The sequence below is a fragment of the Balaenoptera acutorostrata genome, chromosome 3 (assembly GCF_949987535.1).
Source record: "Balaenoptera acutorostrata chromosome 3, mBalAcu1.1, whole genome shotgun sequence".
Classification (NCBI taxonomy): domain Eukaryota; kingdom Metazoa; phylum Chordata; class Mammalia; order Artiodactyla; family Balaenopteridae; genus Balaenoptera; species Balaenoptera acutorostrata.
The window spans coordinates 53,762,704-53,787,364 of record NC_080066.1 but is presented as its reverse complement, the minus strand read 5'-3'; the positions used below and the strand labels follow the sequence as shown (position 1 = coordinate 53,787,364).

Sequence of the window (24,661 nt, the reverse complement as noted above, 5' to 3'; positions counted from 1 at the left end):
CTCCCCTCTCTCCGGTCTCCCTGCTTTCTGTTTCTCTGTCTCCTGTTTCACCTGGTCTTTGTAAACTGCCTGTCCTGGCCCTGGACGGTGAGCTCCCTGAGAGCAGGGGCCGCTCCGCCCTGGGAGCCCGGGGCAGCTGCTGATCGCCAGCTCCAGCCCCTGGTGTGTGAGATGTGCCGAGCAGCAGGACCTATCATAGCCTTCCATGAGTGAGCCCATGCTGAGTGCTCCGCAGAGCCTCCCAAAGATGCCACTTATTAATGCTTACCTTCCATTACGGACTGCGGGTAAATAAACCTTTGTTATAAAGTCCAGTGCCTCTGAAGAACTTTTCAAAGGAAAAGCCCTGCATTCTTACATGTAACTAACAGAGGGTTCTGTTGGATGGTTGTATGAGGGAGGTAGGTTGTTCTGGAAGTGTAGGATGATGCTGGGGGTTTTTTTGTTTTTTTTAAATTTACTTTATTGAAGTATAGTTGACTTACAATGTTGTGTTAGTTTTTGGTGTACAGCAAAGAGATTCAGTTATTTATATATGTGTATATATATTCTTTTTCATCTTTTTTTCCTTCATAGGTTATTACAAGATATTAAATGTAGTTTCCTGCGCTTACACAGTAGGTCCTTGTTGTTTATTTTATATATAATAGTTTGTATCTGTTAATCCCAAACTCCTAATTTATTCATCCCCCCCACCCACCACTTTCCCCTTTGGTAACCATAAGTTTGTTCTCTCTCTGTGAGTCTGTCTCTGTTTTGTAAATAAGTTCATTTGTATCATATTTTAGATTGCACATATAAGTGATATCATATGATATTTGTCTTTCTCGGACTTCACGTAGTATGATAGTCTCTAGGTCCATCCATGTTGCTCCAAATGGCATTATTTTATTCTTTTTGGTGGCTGAGTAATGCTCCACTCTGTGTGTGTGTGTGTGTGTGTGTGTGTGTGTGTGTGTGTATACACACACCACATCTTCTTTATCCACTCCTCTGTTGATGGACATTTAGTTTGCTTCCATGTCCTGGCTATTGTAAATAGTGCTCCTGTGAACATTGGGGTGCATGTATCATTTCAAATTAGAGTACTCTCCAGATATATGCTCAGGAGTGGGATTGCTGGATCATATGGTAACTTTATTTTTAGTTTTTTAAGGAACCTCCGTACTATTCTATATAGTGGCTGCACCAATTTACATTCCCACCAACAGTGTAGGAGGGTTCCCTTTTCTCCACACCCTCTCCAGCATTTATCTGACTGGTGTGAGATGATACCTCATTGTAGTTTTGATTTGCATTTCTCTGATAATTAGGGACATTGAGTAGATCATGCTCTGCTTAGTGCACTGAAACTCTCAGTTATTAGCATTTTATCCTTTGGGTAAATGTTTCTTAAGGGAATCTGTTATATGCCAGGCTCAGCGACATGCTGGGGCACAGAAATAACAGTTGAGGCCTGCCTTCAAGGGACCTTAGTCTAGTGGAACAAATAGGGATAGTTAGTGTAATTTGTGAGAATTCTAACTGATCCTCTTTTAAGGATGCTTTTCTTTTCCTCTGGCATTTTGCTGGTGACACGGATTATCCATATTTTACAGTCCTGTCCTCTCAGCTCTTGTTGCCATATCTGTTGGGAGTTGGGGAGGGAATGGAGGTCGACAGGGTGCCAATGTCTTGCCTTTGACTGGTCTGCCTACCAGACCCCCACAGGCTGTCTGGGGTCTGTGAGGGGAGGTGAGGCAGGCAGATGTGGTGGTCTGAATGCATGTTTTCTTTTCTAAGCCCCTCTGTTGAAGAGCCTGGTCCTGCTCTTTCCTTGTTATGTTTAAATATTGTCTGGAGCCACTTATTGTTCAGTGATCAGTCTTTCTGTCCTCATTTGTAAAATGGGAGAAATAATCCTGTTCATTTATTCAGCAAGTATTGATTGGGCAATGACTTATGAATAAAAATAGGTTTTTCCCTCAAGGGGTTGTGCGTTGTGAAGAATGTGTGCGTTTGTGGAGAGAATCAGAGGGAGAAAAGCTTGGCTTCTCACTCAAAAAATGGTTCTCCTTCTGTAAAGTCTTTTTAGTTTAAATTACTGTCTTCAAGAACAAAAGATTGTACTCATTGTGTATAGTTAATCGCTTGCATTTTATTTTCACCTACCTCTTTCCACAAAGGATCTGAAGTTTAGAGTATTTTATATATTTATCTAAAGGTTTTGTTTTGCCTAGAGCAGTGAGTGGATGGATGAATGAAGGAAAGAATGAAAGACTTGATTATAAATAACAAGCCAGAGAAAAAGATTTACTGTTTTCCTAGAATCTAATTAACATAAATATTTCGAGGATTTTTTTCCTAATGGGTGGCCTGTGTGGTTTTTTTTTAAATTAATAAACTCTGTTTTTTTGTAGTTTCAGGTTCAAAGCAAAATGTGCAGAGTTCCCATATACCCCAGCCCTCCCCCCGCCACCTGCCACACAAAACCACCCCCACTGTCAACATCCCTCACAAAGTGGTACATTTATTACAATCTATGAACCTACATTGACACATCATAATTACCCAAAGTCCGTAGTTCATATTAGGGTTCCCTCTTGGGAATAGTCCCTGGGTTTTGACAAGTGCATAATGTCATGTATCTACCATTGTAGTATCATTCAGAGTAGTTTCACTGCCCTAAAATCCTCCGTGCTTGACCTGTTCATCCTTCTCTCCTACCCCTAGCAACCACTGATCTTTTTATTGTCTCCATAGTTTTGCCTTTTCCAGAATGTGACATAGTTGGGATTGTATAGTATGTAGCTTTTTCAGGTTGGCTTCTTTCACTTAATAATATACATTTAAAGTTCCTCCATGTTTTTTCATGGCTTGATAGCTCATTTCTTTTTTTTCTTTTTTTTTCAAAAAATATGTATGTATGTATGTATATATGTATGGCTGTGTCGGGTCTTAGTGCATCATGAGGGCTTCACTCTAGTTGTGGTGTGCAGGCTCCGGCACATTGGGTCTCTAGTTGTGGCGCACAGGCTCAGTAGTTGTGGCGCACAGGCTTAGTTGCCCTGTGGCATGTGGGATCTTAGTTCCCCCACCAGGGATCGAACCCACGTCCCCTGCATTGGAAGGTGGATTCTTAACCACTGGACCACCAGGGAATTCCCGCTCATTTCTTTTTAGTTCTGAATAATATTCCATTTTCTGGACGTAAAACAGTCTATCCATTCACCTACTGATTCCAAGTTTTGGCAATTATGAATAAATCTGTTATAATCATTCACGTGCAGGTTTTTGTGTAGACACAAGTTTTCAGTTCAGTTTGGTAAATACCAAGAAGTGCAATTGTTAGATCTTTTTTTTTTTTTTTTAATTTTTTATTTATTTATTTATGGCTGTGTTGGGTCTTCGTTTCTGTGCGAGGGCTTTCTCTAGTTGTGGCAAGTGGGGGCCACTCTTCATCGCAGTGCGCGGGCCTCTCACTGTTGTGGCCTCTCTTGTTGTGGAGCACAGGCTCCAGATGCGCAGGCTCAGTAGTTGTGGCTCACGGGCCCAGTTGCTCCGTGGCATGTGGGATCTTCCCAGACCAGGGCTCAAACCCGTGTCCCCTGCATTGGCAGGCAGATTCTCAACCACTGCGCCACCAGGGAAGCCCCAATTGTTAGATCTTGCAGTAAGAATGTATTTTGTAAGAAATTGCCAGAATGTCTTCCAAAGTGGCTGTACCATTTTGCATTCCTACCAGCAACAAATGAGAGTTCCTATTACTCTACATCCTCACCAGTGATTGGTGTTTTCAGTATTTTGTATTTTGGACATTTTAATATGTGTGTAGTGGTATCTCATTGCTTTAATTTGCATTTCTCTAATGGCATATGATGTTGGATGTCTTTTCATGTGCTTATTTGCCACCTGTATTTCTTCTTTGGTGAGGTATATAAGGTCTTTGCCCCTTTTTAAATCAGGTTGTTCATTTTCTTATAGTTGAGTTTTAATAGACCTTTATTAAATGTGTCTTTTAGAAATATTTTCTCCCTCTCTGTGGTTTATCTTCTCATTTTCTTGACATTGTCTTTCATAGAGTAGAAGTTTTTAATTTTAATGAAGTTCAGCTTATCAGTTATCTCTTTCATGGACTGTGCCTTTGGTTTTATAGTTAAAAAGTTGTCTCCATACCCAAGGTCGTCTGGGTTTTCTCTTATTATTTTCCAGAAGTTTTATAGTTTTGTGTTTTACATTTAGGTCTGTGATCTACTTGGAGTTAATTTTTATGAAGAGTTTAAAGTCTGCATCCAGGTTGTTTTTTTTTTTTTTTCCGCATGTGGATGTCCAGCTGTTCCAGCACCATTTTTTGAAAAGACTTATCTTTGCTCCATTGTATTGCCTTTTGCTCTTTTGTTGGTTGCCTGTGTTTTGAAAATGTTTATTTGTATCACTTCTCTAGAAATTTGACACTGTGGGATTTAAAGCTTTAATAGCCTTTCTCTCTCCCGCAGAAACACTCCCTTTCCTTCTCATTCTCCTCTCCAGCAAAGTTTTCTTATGATCTTTTGTGAAAGAAAACTTTAAGAACTCAGGGCTTTGTGTGATAGTTGTGTAGTGAGAATCCCTTCTCAGATTTACACAGGTTGCCTTAACCCCACAGAGTTCATTAAGCCTGGGCATCCCAAACCTGCTGTTTATCCCCCACCCCCACTGTAGATTCCTCAGCGCTGTGTACCTGGCTGAAATACTGACTTTAATGTGTGAAACAAAGCTGTGATACACACCATTGGGTTCTAAAGTGGTAGCTGTGCTTTACAAGACTTGAGTGCAGGGTAGTTGAGCTGTGCTCTTCTCCCCACCCCCCAGTTTGCTTGCTGCCTTCTCCTGGTGGCCTTGTCTTGTGACAGCAACTCCCGTCACTGATTAGGCTTTCATCATTTAAAGGCTGCTTGAATCTTTAGGGGGGTTTCAGTAAGATATTACTTGATAAATATGGTAAGTTAAAATGGTACAAAATGTCTTTAGATAGAGTGAGATTCCATAACAAATCAGGAAGAGATTTTTAAAAAATCCTAGAAGGAAATGAACTTGTAGGCCATATTTGACCCACAGACTCATTTTGTGTTTCTCTCTCTGTCTTTTTCTAATTTAAACTGGTTGCTGACTTTTTTTTTTTAATAGACTGCAGGTTCTTATTATTTATCAATTTTATACAGATCAGTGTATACATGTCAATCCCAATCGCCCAATTCAGCACACCACCATCCCCACCCCACCGCGGTTTTCCCCCCTTGGTGTCCATACGTTTGCTCTCTACATCTGTGTTTCAACTTCTGCCCTGCAAACCAGTTCATCTGTACCGTTTTTCTAGGTTCCACATACATGCGTTAATATGCGATATTTGCTTTTCTCTTTCTGACTTACTTCACTCTGTATGACAGTCTCTAGATCCATCCGCGTCTCAACAAATGACTCAATTTCGTTCCTTTTTATGGCTGAGTAATATTCCATTGTATATATGTACCACAACTTCTTTATCCATTTGTCTGTCGATGGGCATTTAGGTTGCTTCCATGACCTGGCTATTGTAAATAGTGCTGCAATGAACATTGGGGTGCCTGTGGCTTTTTGAATTATGGTTTTCTCTGGGTATATGCCCAGTAGTGGGATTGCTGGATCATATGGTAATTCTATTTTTAGTTTTTTAAGGAACCTCCATACTGTTCTCCATAGTGGCTGTATCAATTTACATTCCCACCAACAGTGCAAGAGGGTTCCCTTTTCTCCACACCCTCTCCAGCATTTGTTGTTTGTGGATTTTCTGATGATGCCCATTCTAACTGGTGTGAGGTGATACCTTATTGTAGTTTTGATTTGCATTTCTCTAATAATTAGTGATTCTGAGCAGCTTTTCATGTGCTTCTTGGCCATCTGTATATCTTCTTTGGAGAAATGTCTATTTAGGTCTTATGCCCATTTTTGGATTGGGTTGTTTGTTTCTTTAATATTGAGCTGCATGAGCTGTTTATATATTTTGGAGATTAATCCTTTGTCCGTTGATTCGTTTGCAAATATTTTCTCCCATTCTGAGGGTTGTCTTTTCGTCTTGTTTATGGTTTCCTTTGCTGTGCAAAAGCTTTGAAGTTTCATTAGGTCCCATTTGTTTATTTTTGTTTTTATTTCCTTTACTCTAGGAGGTGGATCAAAAAAGATCTTGCTGTGATTTATGTCAAAGAGTGTTCTTCCTATGTTTTCCTCCAAGAGTTTTATAGTGTCCAGTCTTACATTTAGGTCTCGAATCCATTTTGAGTTTATTTTTGTGTATGGTGTTAGAGAGTGTTCTAATTTCATTCTTTTACATGTAGCTGTCCACTTTTCCCAGCACCACGTATTGAAGAGACTGTCTTTTCTCCATTGTATATCTTTGCCTCCTTTGTCATAGATTAGTTGACCATAGGTGCGTGGGTTTATCTCTGGGCTTTCAATCTTGTTCCACTGATCTATGTTTCTGTTTTTGTGCCAGTACCATATTGTCTTGATTACTGTAGCTTTGTAGTATAGTCTGAAGTCAGGGAGTGTGATTCCTCCAGCTCCGTTTTTTTCCCTCAAGACTGTTTTGGCTATTCGGGGTCTTTTGTGTCTCCATACAAATTTTAAGATGATTTGTTCTAGCTCCGTAAAAAATGCCATTGGTAATTTGATAGGGATTGCATTGAATCTGTAGATTGCTTTGGGTAGTAGAGTCATTTTCACAGTATTGATTCTTCCAATCCAAGAACATGGTATATCTCTCCATCTGTTGGTATCATCTTTAATTTCTTTCATCAATGTCATAGTTTTCTGCCTACAGGTCTTTTGTCTCCTTAGGTAGGTTTATTCCTAGGTATTTTATTCTTTTTGTTGCAGTGGTAAATGGGGGTGTTTCCATAGTTTCACTTTCAGATTTTTCATCATTAGTGTATAGAAATGCAAGAGATTTCTGCGCATTAATTTTGTATCCTGCAACTTTACCAAATTCATTGATTAGCTCTACTAGTTTTCTGGTGGCATATTTAGGATTCTCTATGTATAGTATCATGTCATCTGCAAACAGTGACAATTTTACTTCTTTTCCAGTTTGTATTCCTTTTATTTCTTTTTCTTCTCTGAATGCCATGGCTAGGACTTCCAAAACTATGTTGAATAATAGTGGTGAGAGTGGACATCCTTGTCTCGTTCCTGATCTTAGAGGAAATGCTTTCAGTTTCTCACCATTGAGAATGATGTTTGCTATGGGTTTGTCATATATGGCCTTTATTATGTTGAGGTAGGTTCCCTCTATGCCCACTTTCTGGAGAGTTTTTATCATAAATGGGTGTTGAATTTTGGCAAAAGCTTTTTCTGCATCTAGTGAGATGATCATATGGTTTTTATTCTTCAATTTGTTAATATGGTGTATCACATTGATTGATTTGTGTATATTGAAGAATCCTTGCATCCCTGGGATAAATCCCACTTGTTCGTGGTGTATGATCCTTTTAATGTGTTGTTGGATTCTGTTTGCTAGTATTTTGTTGAGGATTTTTGCATCTATATTCATCAGTGATATTGGTCTGTAATTTTCTTTTTTTGTAGTATCTTTGTTGGTTTTGGTATCAGGGTGGTGGTGGCCTCATAGAATGAGTTTGGGAGTGTTCCTTCCTCTACAATTTTTTGGAAGAGTTTGAGAAGGATGGGTGTTAGCTCTTCTCTAAATGTTTGATACAATTCACCTGTGAAGCCATCTGGTCCTGGACTTTGTTGGAAGATTTTTAATCACAGTTTCAATTTCATTACTTGTGATTGGTCTGTTCATATTTTCTGTTTCTTCCTGTTTCAGTCTTGGAAGGTTATACCTTTCTAAGAATTTGTCCATTTCTTCTAGGTTGTCCATTTTATTGGCATAGACTTGCTTGTAGTAGTCTCTTAGGATGCTTTGTATTTCTGCCGTGTCTGTTGTAACTTCTCCTTTTTCATTTCTAATTTTATTGATTTGAGTCCTCTCCTTTTTCTTGATGAGTCTAGCTAATGGCTTATCAATTTTGTTTATCTTCTCAAAGAACCAGCTTTTAGTTTTATTGATCTTTGTTATTGTTTTCTTTGTTTCTATTTCATTTATTTCTGCTCTGATCTTTATGATTTCTTTCCTTCTACTAACTTTGGGTTTCGTTTGTTCTTCTTTCTCTAGTTCCTTTAGGTGTAAGGTTAGATTGTTTACTTGAGATTTTTCTTGTTTGTTGAGGTAGGTGTGTATAGCTATAAACTTCCCGCTTAGAACTGCTTTTGCTGCATCCCATAGGTTTTGGATCGTTGTGTTTTCATTGTCATTTGTCTCTAGGTATTTTTTGAATTCCTCTTTGATTTCTTCAGTGATCTCTTGGTTATTTAGTGACATACTGTTTAGCCTCCATGTGTTTTTGTTTTTTACGGTTTTTTCCCTGTAATTCATTTCTAATCTCATAGCGTTGTGGTCAGAAAAGATGCTTGATATGATTTCAATTTTCTTAAGTTTACTGAGGCTTGATTTGTGACCCAAGATGTGATCTATCCTGGAGAATGTTCCATGCGCACTTGAGAAGAAACTGTAATCTGCTGTTTTTGGATGGAATGTCCTATAAATATCAATTAAATCTATCTGGTCTATTGTGTCATTTAAAGCTTCTGTTTCCTTATTTATTTTCATTTTGGATGATCTGTCCATTGGTGTAAGTGAGGTGTTAAAGTCCCCCACTATTATTATTATTATTATTATTTTTAATTTTCCCATCTTTTTTTTTTATTTTTGGCTGTGTTGGGTCTTCGTTTCTATGCGTGGGCTTTCTCTAGTTGCGGTGAGCGGGGGCCACTCTTCATCGCAGTGCGCGGGCCTCTCACTGTCGCGGCCTCTCTTGTTGGGAGCACAGGCTCCTGACGCGCAGGCTCAGTAGTTGTGGCTCACGGGCCTAGTCGCTCTGCAACATGTGGGATCTTCCCAGACCAGGGCTCGAAACTGTGTTCCCTGCATTAGCAGGCAGATTCTCAACCACTGCACCACCACGGAAGCCCCCTCCACTATTATTGTGTTACTGTCGATTTCCTCTTTTATAGCTGTTAGCAGTTGCCTTATGTATTGAGGTGCTCCTGTGTTGGGTGCATATATATTTATAATGGTTATATCTTCTTCTTGGATTGATCCCTTGATCATTATGTAGTGTCCTTCCTTGTCTCTTGTAACATTCTTTATTTTAAAGTCTATTTTATCTGATATGAGTATAGCTACTCCAGCTTTCTTTTGATTACCATTTGCATGGAATATCTTTTTCCGTCCCCTCACTTTCAGTCTGTATGTGTCCCTAGGTCTGAAGTGGGTCTCTTGTAGACAGCATATATATGGGTCTTGTTTTTGTATCCATTCAGCAAGCCTGTGTCTTTTGGTTGGAGTATTTAATCCATTCACGTTTAAGGTAATTATTGATATGTATGTTCCTATGACCATTTTCTGAATTGTTTTGGGTTTGTTTTTGTAGGTCTTTTGTGTTTCCCACTTAGAAAAGTTCCTTTAGCATTTGTTGTAGAGCTGGTTTGGCGGTGCTGAATTCTCTTAGCTTTTGCTTGTCTGTAAAGCTTTTGATTTCTCCACCAAATCTGAATGAGATCCTTACCTGGTAGAGTAATCTTGTTTGTAGGTTCTTCCGTTTCATCACTTTAAGTATATCATGCCACTCCCTTCTGGCTTGTAGAGTTTCTGCTGAGAAATCAGCTGTTAACCTTATGGGAGTTCCCTTGTATGTTATTTGTCATTTTTCCCTTGCTGCTTTCAATAATTTTTCTTTGTCTTTAATTTTTGCCAATTTGATTACTGTATGTCTTGGCGTGTTTCTCCTCAGGTTTATCCTGTATGGGACTCGCTGCTCTTCCTGGACTTAGGTGGCTATTTCCTTTCCCATGTTAGGGAAATTTTTGACTATAATCTCTTCAAATATTTTCTCTGGTCCTTTCTCTCTCTCTTCTCCTTCTGGGACCCCTATAATGCGAATGTTGTTGCATTTAATGATGTCCCAGAGGTCTCTTAGGCTGTCTTCATTTCTTTTCATTCTTTATTCTTTAGTCTGTTCCACAGCAGTGAATTCCACCATTCTGTCTTCCAGGTCACTTATCTGTTCTTCTGCCTCAGTTATTCTGCTATTGATTCCTTCTGGTGTAGTTTTCATTTCAGTTATTGTATTATTCATCTCTGTTTGTTGTTCTTTCATTCTTCTAGGTCTTTGTTAAACATTTCTTGCATCTTCTTGATCTTTGCCTCCATTCTTTTTCCGAGGTCCTGGATTATCTTCACTATCATTATTCTGAATTCTTTTTCTGGCAGGTTGCCTATCTCTACTTCATTTAGTTGTTTTTCTGGGGTTTTATCTTGTTCCTTCATCTGGTATGTAGCCCTCTGCCTTTTCATCTTGTCTATCTTTCTGTGAATGTGGTTTTTGTTCCACAGGCTGCAGGATTGTAGTTCTTCTTGCTTCTGCTGTCTGCCCTCTGGTGGATGAGGCTATCTAAGAGGCTTGATGGGAAGGACTGGTGGTGGGTAGAGCTCTGGTTGCTGACTTTTAAAAGTTAGGAGACTCTACACAAAATAGCCAGATTTCTAACTTCTCTTTAAAAATTGGACCTCACTGCGCTGTATTCCAGTATGTCCTGCTCTCCTGACTCCCCAGCCTGGTGCACTTCTCTCACGTTGCCCCTGTGTGTCTTTAGTTTTATTTTTGTTTTGGTTTGTTTTTTGGTGATCCCCTAGACCACAGCTTAGTTAACTCAGTTTATCATACAGACTTTTGGTCAAGTGTGAGAGCTGGTGTGTCACATGTTGACTGGAGTTAGTGAACAGCCTTGTGAGTGATATGTCAGCAGAGGCCAGTCGAGACTGGACCCAAATACCAGCTGTGAGTCGAGTTTTAGAGAGAGCCCTTCGTTGATGTCCCGTGTCAGTCTGCCCAGTGCTGTGCTCTGTCTCGCATACGTGTGCGCGCACGTGTGTGTATGTGTGTGTGTACGCGCACACTTATCCTTTCTTTGTATGTGGCCTTGTGACGATTTCCTTGCCTGGTACAATGCCTTTAATGTGAATGTTTAGTTAAGTATTTGGTGCTGCATTTGCATAAGACTTTGGTCATTTAAAGGTAGTTCTGCATACATTCATTCTGCATAATCCTGCCAAGTTTGCTGCTTTATGGAAAAAAAAAGGTTATGCTTGAAAAGCTTTAAGTGACTCCCACAAGGTTAGACATGAGTAAAGACCTGAGCTGTAAGTTTAGATACAGTGTTCTGACTGCAGATAAGCGCTCTCTCCCCTGTCCACTGTCCGTGCTGACTATTCAGACCATGGAATGTTCACTTGCAAACTCTATTGATTTCAGCTCTTGATCACTTATATTGTTTTATGTATCAGTAGAAGTCTTAAATTACTACCAACAGTTTTTGTTTACTTTGCCAAGCTTAATTCTCAGCTATTTTGAAATGTGTCAGGCTTCTTTAAAAGGTATTTAGATTTCAGAATTTGACAGTAACCATTCAAGACACACACACACACACACACACACACATAGTTCTCGTTTTTTACCATTAGAGACCCAGCTTAATTCCCATGAAAAACTTACTTTCTTGAATAGAGTCTTTAAAATACTAAGCACCTAATACTTGAACTTAATTGGATGAAAATTGGCAAAGCCTACACACAACTAATTAGAGGAGACCTAATAGGGACATGTAGGGTAACCATATGTCTTGAGAGCTGGGGACAGGCCCAGTTTATACCAGTGATCTTGGCCTAATTATTAACAGATTTCCTCTTTCATCTCAGAAGATCCTGCTTCAGACAATAAATTATCTGGAAACCTGCAGGTATATGACATTGTTAATTTAAATATTTAAAAATTGTGAATATGGTTATTTTGAAACTACCACCAGTTATGGTCTCCTGACATTTAGACAACCCATATTTTCTTTGAATCAATTCTCAGAACAAAAGGGTAAGAAAACAAATTCTCTGCAGTGAATTAAAACACTGTATAAATCAGAATTAGAAATAGCTGTCCATCTGGAACAGTGACAGTCTGTTGATATGGCTGAAATATGTACTTTATGGTGACATTAATGTAAACAGTTAATGGGAAGAGCCTTAACTTAATGAGAATGTTGGCCTTCATTGCAGAGGAGAAGAAGGACATTTGCTAATGAAGACCCTAGAGGTATTTGTTAACTGAAGATTAGGCATGGGTAGTTAATGGTTATTCCCAGCTGGCTAGAAGTTCCTGGGAATTGTGTGACCTTGATATTTATTAGCCCCTTTCAGATTTACTGTAGACTGGCTCAGAGTCCTGAAACACCTCACATTAAGGGAGATGGCTTTACTGGAATCCAAGATTATGGGGGTACTTTTTAGAACAAAGATTAAGGGCTGTTTTATGGACACTGGAAATTAAACCATCAGTGGTATTCCATGCATCTTAAAAAGGCTTCTTTAGTGTGTTTGAAACAAGGTATTCCTTGTGATCATTAAATAACCTATGTGCATTGATTTGTGTTTTCTTCTGCAGTACTTTTTAACTTTCCATTTTATAATATTCTTCCAAAGACTGTGCCAAGTAATAGATTATTGAAATACTTTTTAGTAACAAAGTCCTTGTTCTAAATTTGGTACTATTCAAAATACATATTCTTTATTACCAAAAAATTACATATTTGTTACCCCTAGAGTTACTAAAATGAACTGTTAAGAATCTCACATTCTTAACTATTTTCATTTGTAGCAGAATTGGAGGTTTGTTTTTATGGGATGGAAACAGTTCATTGGGATGTGTTGTTACCCTTTAATACAGTTTGATTCGGTGAAGGTAGAATCCTGTAACATTCTGATGTTACACCTTCAACCATATCAGGATGGATGGGTTGAAGAACATCAGGGCATGACTTTAGAATTATATGAGACTGGTTCTAAACTTAGCACATAAGATCTTAGAATTCTTCACCTAGAAGGAACCTCTATACCGTCATTTTATAAATGAGAAAACTTGAGACCCAACAAATTCAAATGACTTGTCCAAGTCTTATAACTTATTGGTAGCATAAAAGCAGTAAATGTCTCTATGCAGCCTTATATCTTAACCTTTATTCTTTAAATTGTTATATTCTAAACTTTCTTCCAGATAAATAATAGTTTCATTTCTGTTACTAGAAAATTGCTAAACACTTCCCTTAGTCATATGATTATTCCTCTTAGAGACTGCTTAATGGGGAACATTGTAGTAAGCAGCGGAATTAGCTATAACATGAGGGAAAGAGGGACAATGGATAGAAGATATAGATGTTCAGCTGAACGATCCAACTATTTCTCATTCAAGTGCCTAAGAGCAAAATGGTTCAATTTCATCCCACCCACAGCATGCCTTCTTAAATGCAACCGGGCACCTTCAAAGAAAAACAAAAGGTAGGAAAAACCCAAATAACAGCAGAGAAACTAGTCAAGGTGAAAACAAAGATAACTTGAGAACTTTGCCAGGGATTCCAAAATCAAATGCAAATGCCAGAAATACTACAAAGGCAAAAATGAGACCCGAGAGTACTAAGATGGCTTCATGTGAACAGTGGACAGTGTGACCTGGGATTAAAGTGCAAAGCGGGTAGATGACAGTGGGTGGGGCGCTGTGCACTCAGCCAGGGGCTGGCCCTGGAGGTCTGGGCAGGTGGGGTTGGGAGAGGGCAGAGCCTAAGCACTGGGTTGCTTCTCCAGTACTTCCCTCCAGCCGCCCGGCTCCTTTTCAGGATCACAGATGATTTCTGGATCGTTCTTCCCTAACCTGGCCTTAATATCTCATTGAAATTTTTACTTTGAATTATACTTTATAGTCCTGTTCTTAATTTTGAAGTTGATTTGTGACATATATTTCTCTTCTCCGAAAAAGTTTCCCTGAAATCTGAATTTTCCCTCTTCCTCTCCTATTGCAACACATTGAGGGTGAAAAGAAAATGGTTCCTTACCTCTACACCAAAGTCATTTATAATAAGACTTTGTATAGAAGTTGAGGGAGATTGCTAAATGTGCTAAAGGACCAAAAGGTGCCACTGGAAGCCGATTTGGGCAGGGTCTGAGTATTACCATTAATATCCTTATGTGGAAGTGCATGTCCTCACCTGTTACATTCTATCTAATCATCTGTGAAGTACTTATACCCTCATTTGCCCTTTTAGAAGGGGAGCTATTTCACTGGCATTTATTTAGATTTTTCTAAAGATCATTGCAGGTATGTACTCCATCTAGTCTGCCAAGTGAGTGGCTTCTTTGTCTAAAACATTTATTTTGTAGCAATATTAGTAGACTAAATCTTTTGGGGTGACATGAGGGGTCACCAGCTAATCTGGACATAGAGTTGGCCTTATTTTTTTTTTTTAAACACTATTTTATTTATTTATTTTATTTATTTATGGCTGTGTGGGGTCTTCGTTTCTGTGTGAGGGCTTTCTCCAGTTGCGGCAAGTGGGGGCCACTCTTCATCGCGGTGCGCGGGGCCTCTCATTATCGCGGCCTCTCTTGTTGCGGAGCACAGGCTCCAGACGCGCAGGCTCAGTAACTGTGGCTCACGGGCCCAGCCGCTCCGCGGCATGTGGGATCCTCCCAGACCAGGGCTCGAACCCATGTTCCCTGCATTGGCAGGCAGACTCTCAACCACTGCGCCACCAGGGAAGCCCCAAGTTGGCCTTATTTTTAATAAAATAAGTGCTGCCTCCCCCAAACACACACACATGCACACACACTTTTGTCTTGCAACAGATTTCTTCTTTCTAAAAAGAGAAAAAGAATGTCACACAACATTCCTTTCAGCCAGACTTTAGCCAGAAGGTGCCTACAACAACTTTACTGTAGCTTAAAATTCTCAGTCTACAGTGGTTCCAGGGGATTTTAAGCCTTTCAGAAGCGTGCCAGTCAATATTTTTCTCTTCTCTGTATTTATGCCTTTAGCACACACACTCTGTGTTTCAGATAAAGCTTACCTAGACTTCAGTCACTATGAAACTAATGACCACAGGCAGCTTCTAAAATGTTTTGAGAAATGTATTCCTGAAAATGTTTGGGGGCATGTTGTCCTATCTAGTCTGTAAGAAATAATCAATCATGCACGGAAGACCTGCTTTCATAGAGGACTCCCGATGGACCTCGCTCCCCTCGTGCAGGGTTTTGATAGCTAAGAATAAAATGTACACTTATATACTGGTGTTCTGGGGAGTAAAAAACAAATGACAGCTATATCCTTTGGTGGAAGGGTGTGTATTCTTTTTCAAAATGTGCTGCTGATTTTTACATTTTAACATGTATCCTGGTCACAGGAACACAAGTATATTGTATTGTGTCTATCCACATCAGCCCTGTTCTGCACTGAGATCTTCCAGTTTCTTGATACTTAGTATGCATTAAGACTGCTGTTAATCATTAATTCATCAGCTCTCTGTTGAGTATCTTGCAGTGTGTCAGGCACTGATCTGGATTCTGGAGATGCAAGCAGTGAACATCTGTGCCTTTTACCGTGTGCACTGGTTCCCTGCTGCAAGGCTCTTTGTCGTAGTCTGTTCCAGCTGCTAGAACAAAAATACTGTAGACTGAGTGGCTTAAACACTCAGGAGGCTGGAAGTCCAAGATCAAAGTGTCAGCATGGTAGGGTTCAGGTAGGACTCTCTGCCTGGTTTACAGATGGTTGCTTTCCTGCTGTGTCCTCTCATGGTGGGGAGACAGCACTCTGGTGCTTCATCCCCTTATAAGGGCCCCGATCTCATCATGGGGGCCCCACACTCATGGCCTCATCTAAACTCAGTCACCTCCCAAAGGCCCCACCTCCTAATACTGCCACATTGGGGATTAGAGTTTTTCAACACACGAATCTGGGGAGACACAAACACGCAGTCCATAGTACTGTTCTTGTAGGATTTCCTTGCACTGTCATTCTGGGGCTCTCTTTTCTTCCTTCTGTGTTGTACCCCTTGTTTCTGGGATCCTATGTCATCTTTCCAGATTTAACCCCTCATTCTAGATGGGCACATCCTCTAATAGCTTCCTGGGAAAGAATGAATGCAAGGTAAAATTTGAGTCCTTGAATATCTGAAGCTGTTTGTTCTCCCCTTTTACTTGATGGATAGTTTGGTTGGGAAGAGAATTCTATGTGGAGAATAATTTTCACTCCTCCCACTTTTGAAGGTATTGTTCTATAGTTTTGTCTGTGTTTAGTGCCACTGCAGTTTCTGAATTATTTGTATATGGCCTTTTTTCTCCTCTATGCAAGTTTTTAATAGTTTTATCTGTAGTGTTCCCAATTTGTACTCTTTATTCTGGGCACTTAGGGTTCAATCCAGGCACCTGAGTAATTTTGGACCCATTTTTTGTATTTTCTTCCCCATGTGCTTTCTCTTTCTGGAATGAATACTCTTCTCTCCTGTTGTGTATTTTTGTTGTTTTTCTATTTTCTGGAATATTCTTCAACTTTATCTTTGATCTCTACTCTTTTTGTTTTGCTATTTTATGTTTAATTTCAAGAGCTTTTTTTGTTTTCTGATTATCTTTTTTATAGTATTCCATTTTTGTTGCACAGATACAGTAGCTTCTCTTTGAATACCTTATAATTTTTGTTTTTTTTTGTTGTTGAGTTTTTCTTCTAGTCACTGCATTGTTTCTATTTCCACCAAGCTTTTTGTTTCTTTGTTTTGTCTCTATCTTTCCCATTGGAACCCTCGTTCAACTGCCTGATGGTCCTTGGCTGTCAATTGTCATTTAAGGCTGAAGCATTGAAAAACTAACTGGAAGCTCTATAGGCAAGATTTTTTTTAACTAGTATCCTTGCTGTAGTGATCAACTTTTGGGTGATGTTTTTTGTTGGAGGACTCTAGATACCTATGGGGCTATTTAGTTGATACAGAAAAGATGCTTCCAGCCTCCTACTTGGAATGAGAAGTGGGGGACCAGTGTTCTGAGAGCCATTTGGGAGAAGAGGACTGGGGGGGGGGGTCCTACTGTTTAGACTTTCATTTCCCCTCTACTGTCAGCCTTGAACGCATCCCTCTCTAGGTGTTCAGATTTCATTTGCGGACAGATTGAACTTCAGGCTTATGTGCTTATCAATGAAGTAAACCCAGAGGAGTAAGCGAAAATAACCTATAGACAGTGACATTCAGGAATAACTACTGTAAATGATGAATGTGTTGGGGCTTCCCTGGTGGCACAGTGGTTAAGAATCTGCCTGCCAAGGCAGGGGACACGGGTTCGAGCCCTAGTCCGGGAAGATCCCACGTGCCGCAGAGCAAGTGAGCCCGCATGCCACAACTACTGAGCCTGCGCTCTGGAGCCTGTGAGCCACAACTACTGAGCCTGCGTGCTGCAACTGCTGAAGCCCGCGCGCCTAGAGCCCGTGCTTTGCAACAGGAGAAGCCACCGCAATGGGAAGCCCGCGCACTGCAGCAAGGAGCGGCCCACACTCGCTGCAGCTAGAGAGGGCCCGCACGCAGCAGTGAAGACTCAACACAGCCCCATATTAATTAATTATTTTTTTAAAAAAGATGAATGTGTCAAGAAACCGCCAATATTTACTACTCACCAGTCCTAGTTTAGTTGCAACAATTGATAGGCAACCCTACATGAATTCTGGCAACAGACCCATCATCTAAATGCCGGAATAACTGGGAGCGTGTTTTTGAAGTTGCTGGGCATCTCCCACCACCCTCCTTCTCTCCCCACCACCCACCATGGTGGTATGTGGGGAGGAACTGTGGGGCTCTCACTGCTCCATATTTCCAGTTCCTCCAATCTCTCTGTGTTCAGCCCCAGCCTCCACCCGCCTTGCAACACTGGTATCTTTCCTCAGGGTTCTCAGGGTTAAATAAATTGGCTTACTCTTCAGAGCAGTCTGTTGGGTTTCATCTTCCTTCACTCTCCATTTTCTTAGAATTTTGGGACATCTCTTCTCTACTGTGTCTGTGTCTCCTCCCCCATTCTCTTGGTCCTTACGGGTTTATTCCTTTTGCATTCTTTATTCTCTTTTAAGAGTATTTGGGAAGAGAGAATCATGTGGGTTCTACCACTCATATTCTTAAGAAGACTGGTTTTGCTACTATGCAGAATTGAGGAAAGAACAGTTCTGCAAGGAGACCCATTGGGAGACTGAGACATCACCCAGCAGGGCAGGAGCAGAGCGGGGTCTGAAATACCCGGGGAGATGGGATTGGCAGCACGGGGAGAGGAAGGAGCACCACCTGCTTCAGAGTACTCTTAGTTTTGGAAAGCAGCTTATAAGGCCAGACTGATGGCTCAGTGTGCCTGCATTCTTGGAAACATAAAGGGACCTTTCAAAAAAAGTCATTGTTTTTCATGCTCATTGTTAAAAATTTTGAAATTATAAGCAGACAAAATGGAAGTAATGTGTAATTATAACAAATATTTAAAATCTCTGCCAGAATTGTTAGGAAGCCTTCCATCATATAGCTTACGGTAGTGACTGTAGTAGTCCCCGACCATGGAGCATTGGGTTGTTGCTGAGTTCTTTGCTGTGGTGGGCATGTTGCCACCTTTGAGTGGCTCTCCTTACACAGTGGTGTCCTCAGGTGGAGTCATGGAGTCAGGTGGCTTGCCCAGCTATTTGATGCATGTTGTAAAGGCTAACGTTAAAACTGGAAAAATGGCCTCAAGTTGTTGGGGCATACAGGGGTAAGGGTCAGAGGAAGGAAATGACAGCATTTGTTTTAGCACCTGCAAAGAATTTTCCTCAGTGTTTCTTCATGGTTTTGAATCCTCAGATGACACTCACTTGTCACCTTGCAGCCATGCAGTTTGTACCCAGGAATCAACCCAGCTAGAAAATGAACAGTGAAAACACTTTCGATAGGATTTTCATTAAACCTCTTTTGTTGTGACCCATCTGAGGAGTGAAATTAAAAGAAAGATAAATTCTTATGGTCCTTATGATTTGATTACCTTGTCATTTTTCTTGGTCATCATTCTGTGGCCTGTCTATCCAGGGTTGGAGGAGTTCGGGCATCAGTTGCTTCAAGCCCTCTCTCAGCAAATCCCAAACTGCTTTTTTTTGGTCCATGTCTTAAGTCGAGAATTTGAGTAACTAAGTGCCGCTTGTGCTGAGAGAAACAGTGAGCGGACACTTGCACGCGTGTGGGGGGTGCCCGCTGCACACTTGAGAAAGGTGGTGCTCTCTCCGAGGTTAGAGACACTCTGCTTCCTTTCCTTTCCTTTTCTTTCTTTCTTTTTTACTTGACTGTCTTATCTAAGTAATTGTAACGTTTGGAAATCATTTCAGCGGATAATTCCGTGTATGCACATACCTCGTTTGTTGATTGTAGATGATGTGCAAAGCAAAGTCGGAAATGGTGAGGGCACTTGCGAGGAGGTGTTGCAGTTCCAGGCTAGTTGCTCCTCTGAGGACAAAACACAGGTGGTCAGCGTTCAGCAGACCCACGGCTCCAGGGAATTGAGTGAGTGAGTGGGTGCACATGCAGTCCCTGCTCAGCACCGGCAGCATTACTTGTGTGCTCTTTTTTTTTCTTTTAAGCCATTCTTCGGAAGCATTTCCCTTCTTTTTGCTCTTATTAGCTTCATTTATTGGTAGCTTGTAGTAATTGTATAGAAAAAGAAAATGGAGTGTAAAAATGCTAATCTGTATTTTTCTATTATTATAACTTTAGTGGCTCAAGGGAAAGAAAAGTCAAAAATACGACTGTCCAAAGGCCTACTTGATTCAAATCCATGCACCCTTATCAAGAGTTAGTATTTAATAATATGAACAAAAAAAACAAAGTTGAGCCACAAATAAAATAGGACTAGTTTATCAGATACCGACCGCTAAATGTTATTTTTTGGGGTTTTTTTGAGATTTTTTTTGACATGGACCATCTTTAAAGTCTTTATTGAATTTGTTACAGTATTGCTTCTGTTTTGTGTTTTGGGTTTTTGGCAGGTAGGCATGTGGGATCCCAGCTCCCCTACCAGGGATCGAACCTGCACCCCCTGCATTGGAAGGCAAAGTCCCAACCACTGGACTGCCAGGGAATTCCCACAAGTGTTATTTTTACTAAACTTTTTTTGCAAATTTTTATTCTTTACTCTAGAAGGCTTTGTAGAGCTCATCATCCTGTTGCTTGAATGTACTGGAGAATTAAGTATATTCCCTATCTAGCTTGAGGGAACAGACCCAGTTTTGGCTGATGGACCTCAAACTTTTGTTTCTCCCAGTCAGTGTCCTAGAACAGAGGGAGAGTGGGGTGGGATAATGAGTCCCCTTGCCTTTCCTGCCCTTCGGCTCCACACTCTGAGCCCCCATGCGCTGCCTCTGCTGGTGGTTGAGACTTGGCGCTTAGCAAGCAGGCCCGTTCCTGCCTGCACAGGAACACAGAGATGTTTAAAGGATTCTCCAAATGTGCTCCCAGTAACCTCGCAGACCCTTGGTTTTACCTACAGCATGCCCTTCCCAGTGGCAGGCCTCTTCCTGCATGTGGCTGGATGGCTTTGCTTCTGTTCAGCTCCCTGGAAGCAGCATTAATCCTGTGCTCAGGTCATCCTCCTGGAGTTCTCCTTTTCACTCCACTGATGCAGTTTATTCCTGTTTAGATGGCAGCTCCTTTTGGGTGCCAGTCTTCAGGGAGGGGACCTTGGCTCTTAAGTCCCCTTCACCGGCTTGGTGGGGACCAGCAGTGGCATTCTCTTCCAGGTATGCTGAGTTGGTGTGCTCTGAGCTCAGGATTACACTTTTACTTCATGGGAAAACCTTTTCATAATTCTGTTTGCCTACAGAATTGTATTGGCGAACTCTGGTTATTGATGAAGTCTTGTTTCTTTAAGTGATTTATAATTCTTCTGCTCTCATTGGACTGCTGTAGATCGGGCTTTACCTAGGACCTTAGATATGCTCTGACTCATTTAGAAAGATTTCTAATATTTAGATTTTTTTTTTTTTTTACAGTATGCAGGTCTATAAGGAAATATAGGAATAGAGGGACACTCAGTCATGTAATACTAGTAGCAATCTTTTTTTTGTTTCTTAACAGATGCAGCAGCTTTTTTATGAGAATTATGAACAGAACAAGAAGGGGTACATTAGAGATCTCCATAACAGTAAAATTCACCGAGCCATCACACTGCACCCTAACAAAAACCCACCCTACCAGTATAGGCTCCACAGCTACATGCTCAGCCGCAAGATTGCTGAGCTTCGACACCGCACCATCCAGCTGCACCGAGAGATTGTCCTGATGAGCAAATATAGCAACACCGAGATTCATAAAGAAGACCTCCAGCTGGGAATTCCTCCTTCCTTCATGAGGTTTCAGCCCCGCCAGCGAGAGGAGATTCTGGAGTGGGAGTTTCTGACTGGGAAATATTTGTATTCGGCTGCTGACAGCCAACCCCCTCGAAGAGGGATGGACTCCGCGCAGAGGGAGGCCTTGGATGACATTGTCATGCAGGTCATGGAAATGATCAATGCCAACGCCAAGACCAGAGGGCGCATTATTGATTTTAAGGAGATACAGTATGGCTATCGCCGAGTGAATCCCATGTACGGGGCCGAGTACATTCTGGACCTGCTGCTTCTGTACAAAAAACACAAAGGAAAGAAAATGACAGTGCCTGTGCGGAGGCATGCGTATTTACAGCAGACCTTCAGCAAGATCCAGTTTGTGGAACACGAGGAGCTGGATGCAAAGGAACTGGCCAAAAAAATCAATCAAGAATCCGGATCCTTGTCCTTTCTCTCGAATTCCCTGAAGAAGCTTGTTCCCTTTCAGCTCCCTGGGTCCAAGGATGAGCACAAAGAACCCAAAGAGAAAAAGATCAATATATTGATTCCTTTGTCTGGACGTTTTGATATGTTTGTGAGATTCATGGGGAACTTTGAGAAGACGTGTCTCATTCCAAATCAGAATGTCAGGCTCGTTGTTCTGCTCTTCAATTCTGACTCCAACCCCGACAAGGCCAAGCAAGTTGAACTCATGAGAGATTACCGCATTAAGTACCCGAAAGCTGACATGCAGATTTTGCCCGTGTCTGGAGAATTTTCAAGAGCTCTGGCCCTAGAAGTGGGATCTTCCCAATTTAATAATGAATCTTTGCTCTTCTTCTGTGACGTTGACCTTGTATTTACTACAGAATTTCTTCAGCGATGTCGAGCAAATACAATTCTGGGCCAACAAATATATTTTCCAATCATCTTTAGCCAGTACGATCCTAAGATTGTTTATAGTGGGAAGGTTCCCAGTGACAATCATTTTGCCTTTACTCAAAAAACTGGCTTCTGGAGAAACTATGGGTTTGGCATTACTTGTATTTATAAGGGAGATCTCGTCCAAGTAGGTGGCTTTGATGTTTCTATCCAAGGCTGGGGGCTCGAGGATGTCGACCTTTTCAACAAGGTTGTCCAGGCAGGTTTGAAGACATTTAGGAGCCAAGAAGTAGGAGTAGTCCACGTCCACCATCCTGTCTTTTGTGATCCCAACCTTGATCCCAAACAGTACAAAATGTGCTTGGGGTCCAAAGCATCAACATATGGGTCCACACAGCAGTTGGCTGAAATGTGGCTAGAAAAAAATGACCCAAATTACAGTAAAGGCAGCAATAATAATGGTTCAGTGAGGACAGCCTAATGTCCAGCTTTGCTGGAAAAGACATTTTTAATTACCTAATTTATTTTTCAAAATTTTTTTGTATGATCAGTTTTTGAAGTCCATACAAGGATATATTTTACACATGATTTTCTTACAAAGGACTCCTTGAAGATTGAGTTTTTTGAACAAAAATGCGATCATGTTTGCCTTTTGAACACATTTTCTTGCTGAACATTATGTAGCAGACCTGCTAAATTATGACTTGAAATGTACGTGATGAACAAAACTTTCTTTTTTTTAATATTTTTTTCAGACCTCTTTGCTATAGTCCTATGGCAGAAAACATGAACGTTCCTGCAAAGTATTATTGTAACAAAACACTGTAACTCTGGTAAATGTTTTGTTGTAACTGTTAACTTTGCACAGATTCTACCTTTTGTCTTTTTTTTACAGCAATTTTTTTAAGCCATTTTATGTTGCCGTTGTCAAATAAGGAAATGTGATAGTAGCTGTATCATCATCTTCAAGAGAGCTTTCCAAAGGTGATTGTTTCCCCCAATCTTGTCTCATTTTTGAAGGTTTTTCAAAGCAAGGGGAGCAGGGAAAGCACAGTAAAAGATAGATGGCTGTTCTTGTTGTAATTAGTGTGGCCTAATGGACCTGGCATTACATTTCAAGAGGGGTCTGGCATTTTCTCTTCTCCAGACCCTTCTTTTTAAAGGGTAAAATATTAATATTTAGAATGGCAAATAAGAATTATTGTCATAAATCTAATGTATGCAAACTAAAAGACAAAGACAAAAACAAACAAAAAAACCCAACCCTAATGAAAGCATTGGGGGGAAATGTATCTGATTTTGTTCACTTCATCCTGTCCGTGTTATGTTGATGGAGATGGGTGTCTCATTCTTTAATTACTGTTTTGTTTTATCCTTTGTATCTGAAATACCTTTAATTTATTTAATATCCATTGTTTAGAACTCTGCCATTTCCCAAGTACCTGTTAGTTATTAGTATTTATGTGTATTAGGAATGTTTAGTATATTTTATTTGCAGTAAACTGATCTCCAAAGATTTCCTTTTGAAAACTCTTTTCCCCCTCCTTAATTTTTACATTCCTTACTGTTTTACTAAATATTAAGTGTTCTTTGATAATCTTGGTGCTCATGTGTTTTGGGGACAAAAGTGAAATGAATCTGTCATTAAAGCAGAAAGTTTGTTTTAAATTCACAGAACAAACGTGCCTTAAATTTTTTTTTCATTTAGATTTCAAACAGTAATAGATTTGCCATTTTAATATACATCATTGGAGATCTGCTTATTTGTAAATAGCCTATTGCTCATTTGGAAAAATAAACCAGTGGACAGTATTTTTCTATTGTATTTTTCAGAACCATTTTGTCTCATTACTCCTGTTTTAGCTGAAGAATTGTATTACATTTGGAGAGTAAAAAACTTAAACACTGATTCATAAGGTTTTTCAAGTTATTTGAGGGGAATATTTGTATGCAGTTCGGGAATGAAATGAAACTTTCAAGTGCCTCTTCCTCTATTTTTTCCTTAGAATGTACTTGTCATCTTTTGTTTCCTCTTAAAGAACTTGCTGAATCTTGTGTTTTATAGAACAAAGGTCTTCAAACCAGGTCCAAGCCCCATCTGGCTTCTTGGTACAAATGTACCTTCCAGGCCCCCTTAGTGCACCTGCCAGGCCAGTTAAAATCTGCATTTTAACAAGTGCCCACGTGATCCTGTGTGCACGAATGTGCTTAGGGTTTTAGGATGGATCTAGCTACAGGATAAATTGCCTACAGTTGGCATATAATCCAAGAATCAAAAAAGTAAGATCTTAATGCCAAGGTAGCAAGCTTTGTGGATGCGAATTACACTCCCAGGACAGGTATTTACCATGTAATGACAGTGAAGATCCAGTATAATGACACTGTGCTCACAGTACGAATTGCTGTCATTCATCTTAATTGCCATTTGCTTTCTGGGAGTGTTTAGTTTTTCCTTGGAAAAGAACAAAGACATTTTTATTCCTCAGTAAGGAAGAACATAATATACATCT

The 24,661-nt window shown here is 40.3% G+C and overlaps 1 protein-coding gene across 1 annotated transcript in view; it reads left to right on the top strand.

Moving 5' to 3' along the window:
• Window positions 1-24,060, top strand: part of CHSY1 (chondroitin sulfate synthase 1) — a 75,957-nt gene extending 51,897 nt beyond the window's left edge. The window contains exon 3 of the mRNA XM_057544208.1: window positions 21,040-24,060. Coding sequence (XP_057400191.1) covers window positions 21,040-22,632 — 1,593 coding nt within the window. The 3' untranslated portion in view covers window positions 22,633-24,060. The remainder of the gene's footprint in view (window positions 1-21,039) is intronic.
• Window positions 24,061-24,661: the final 601 nt, after the last annotated feature.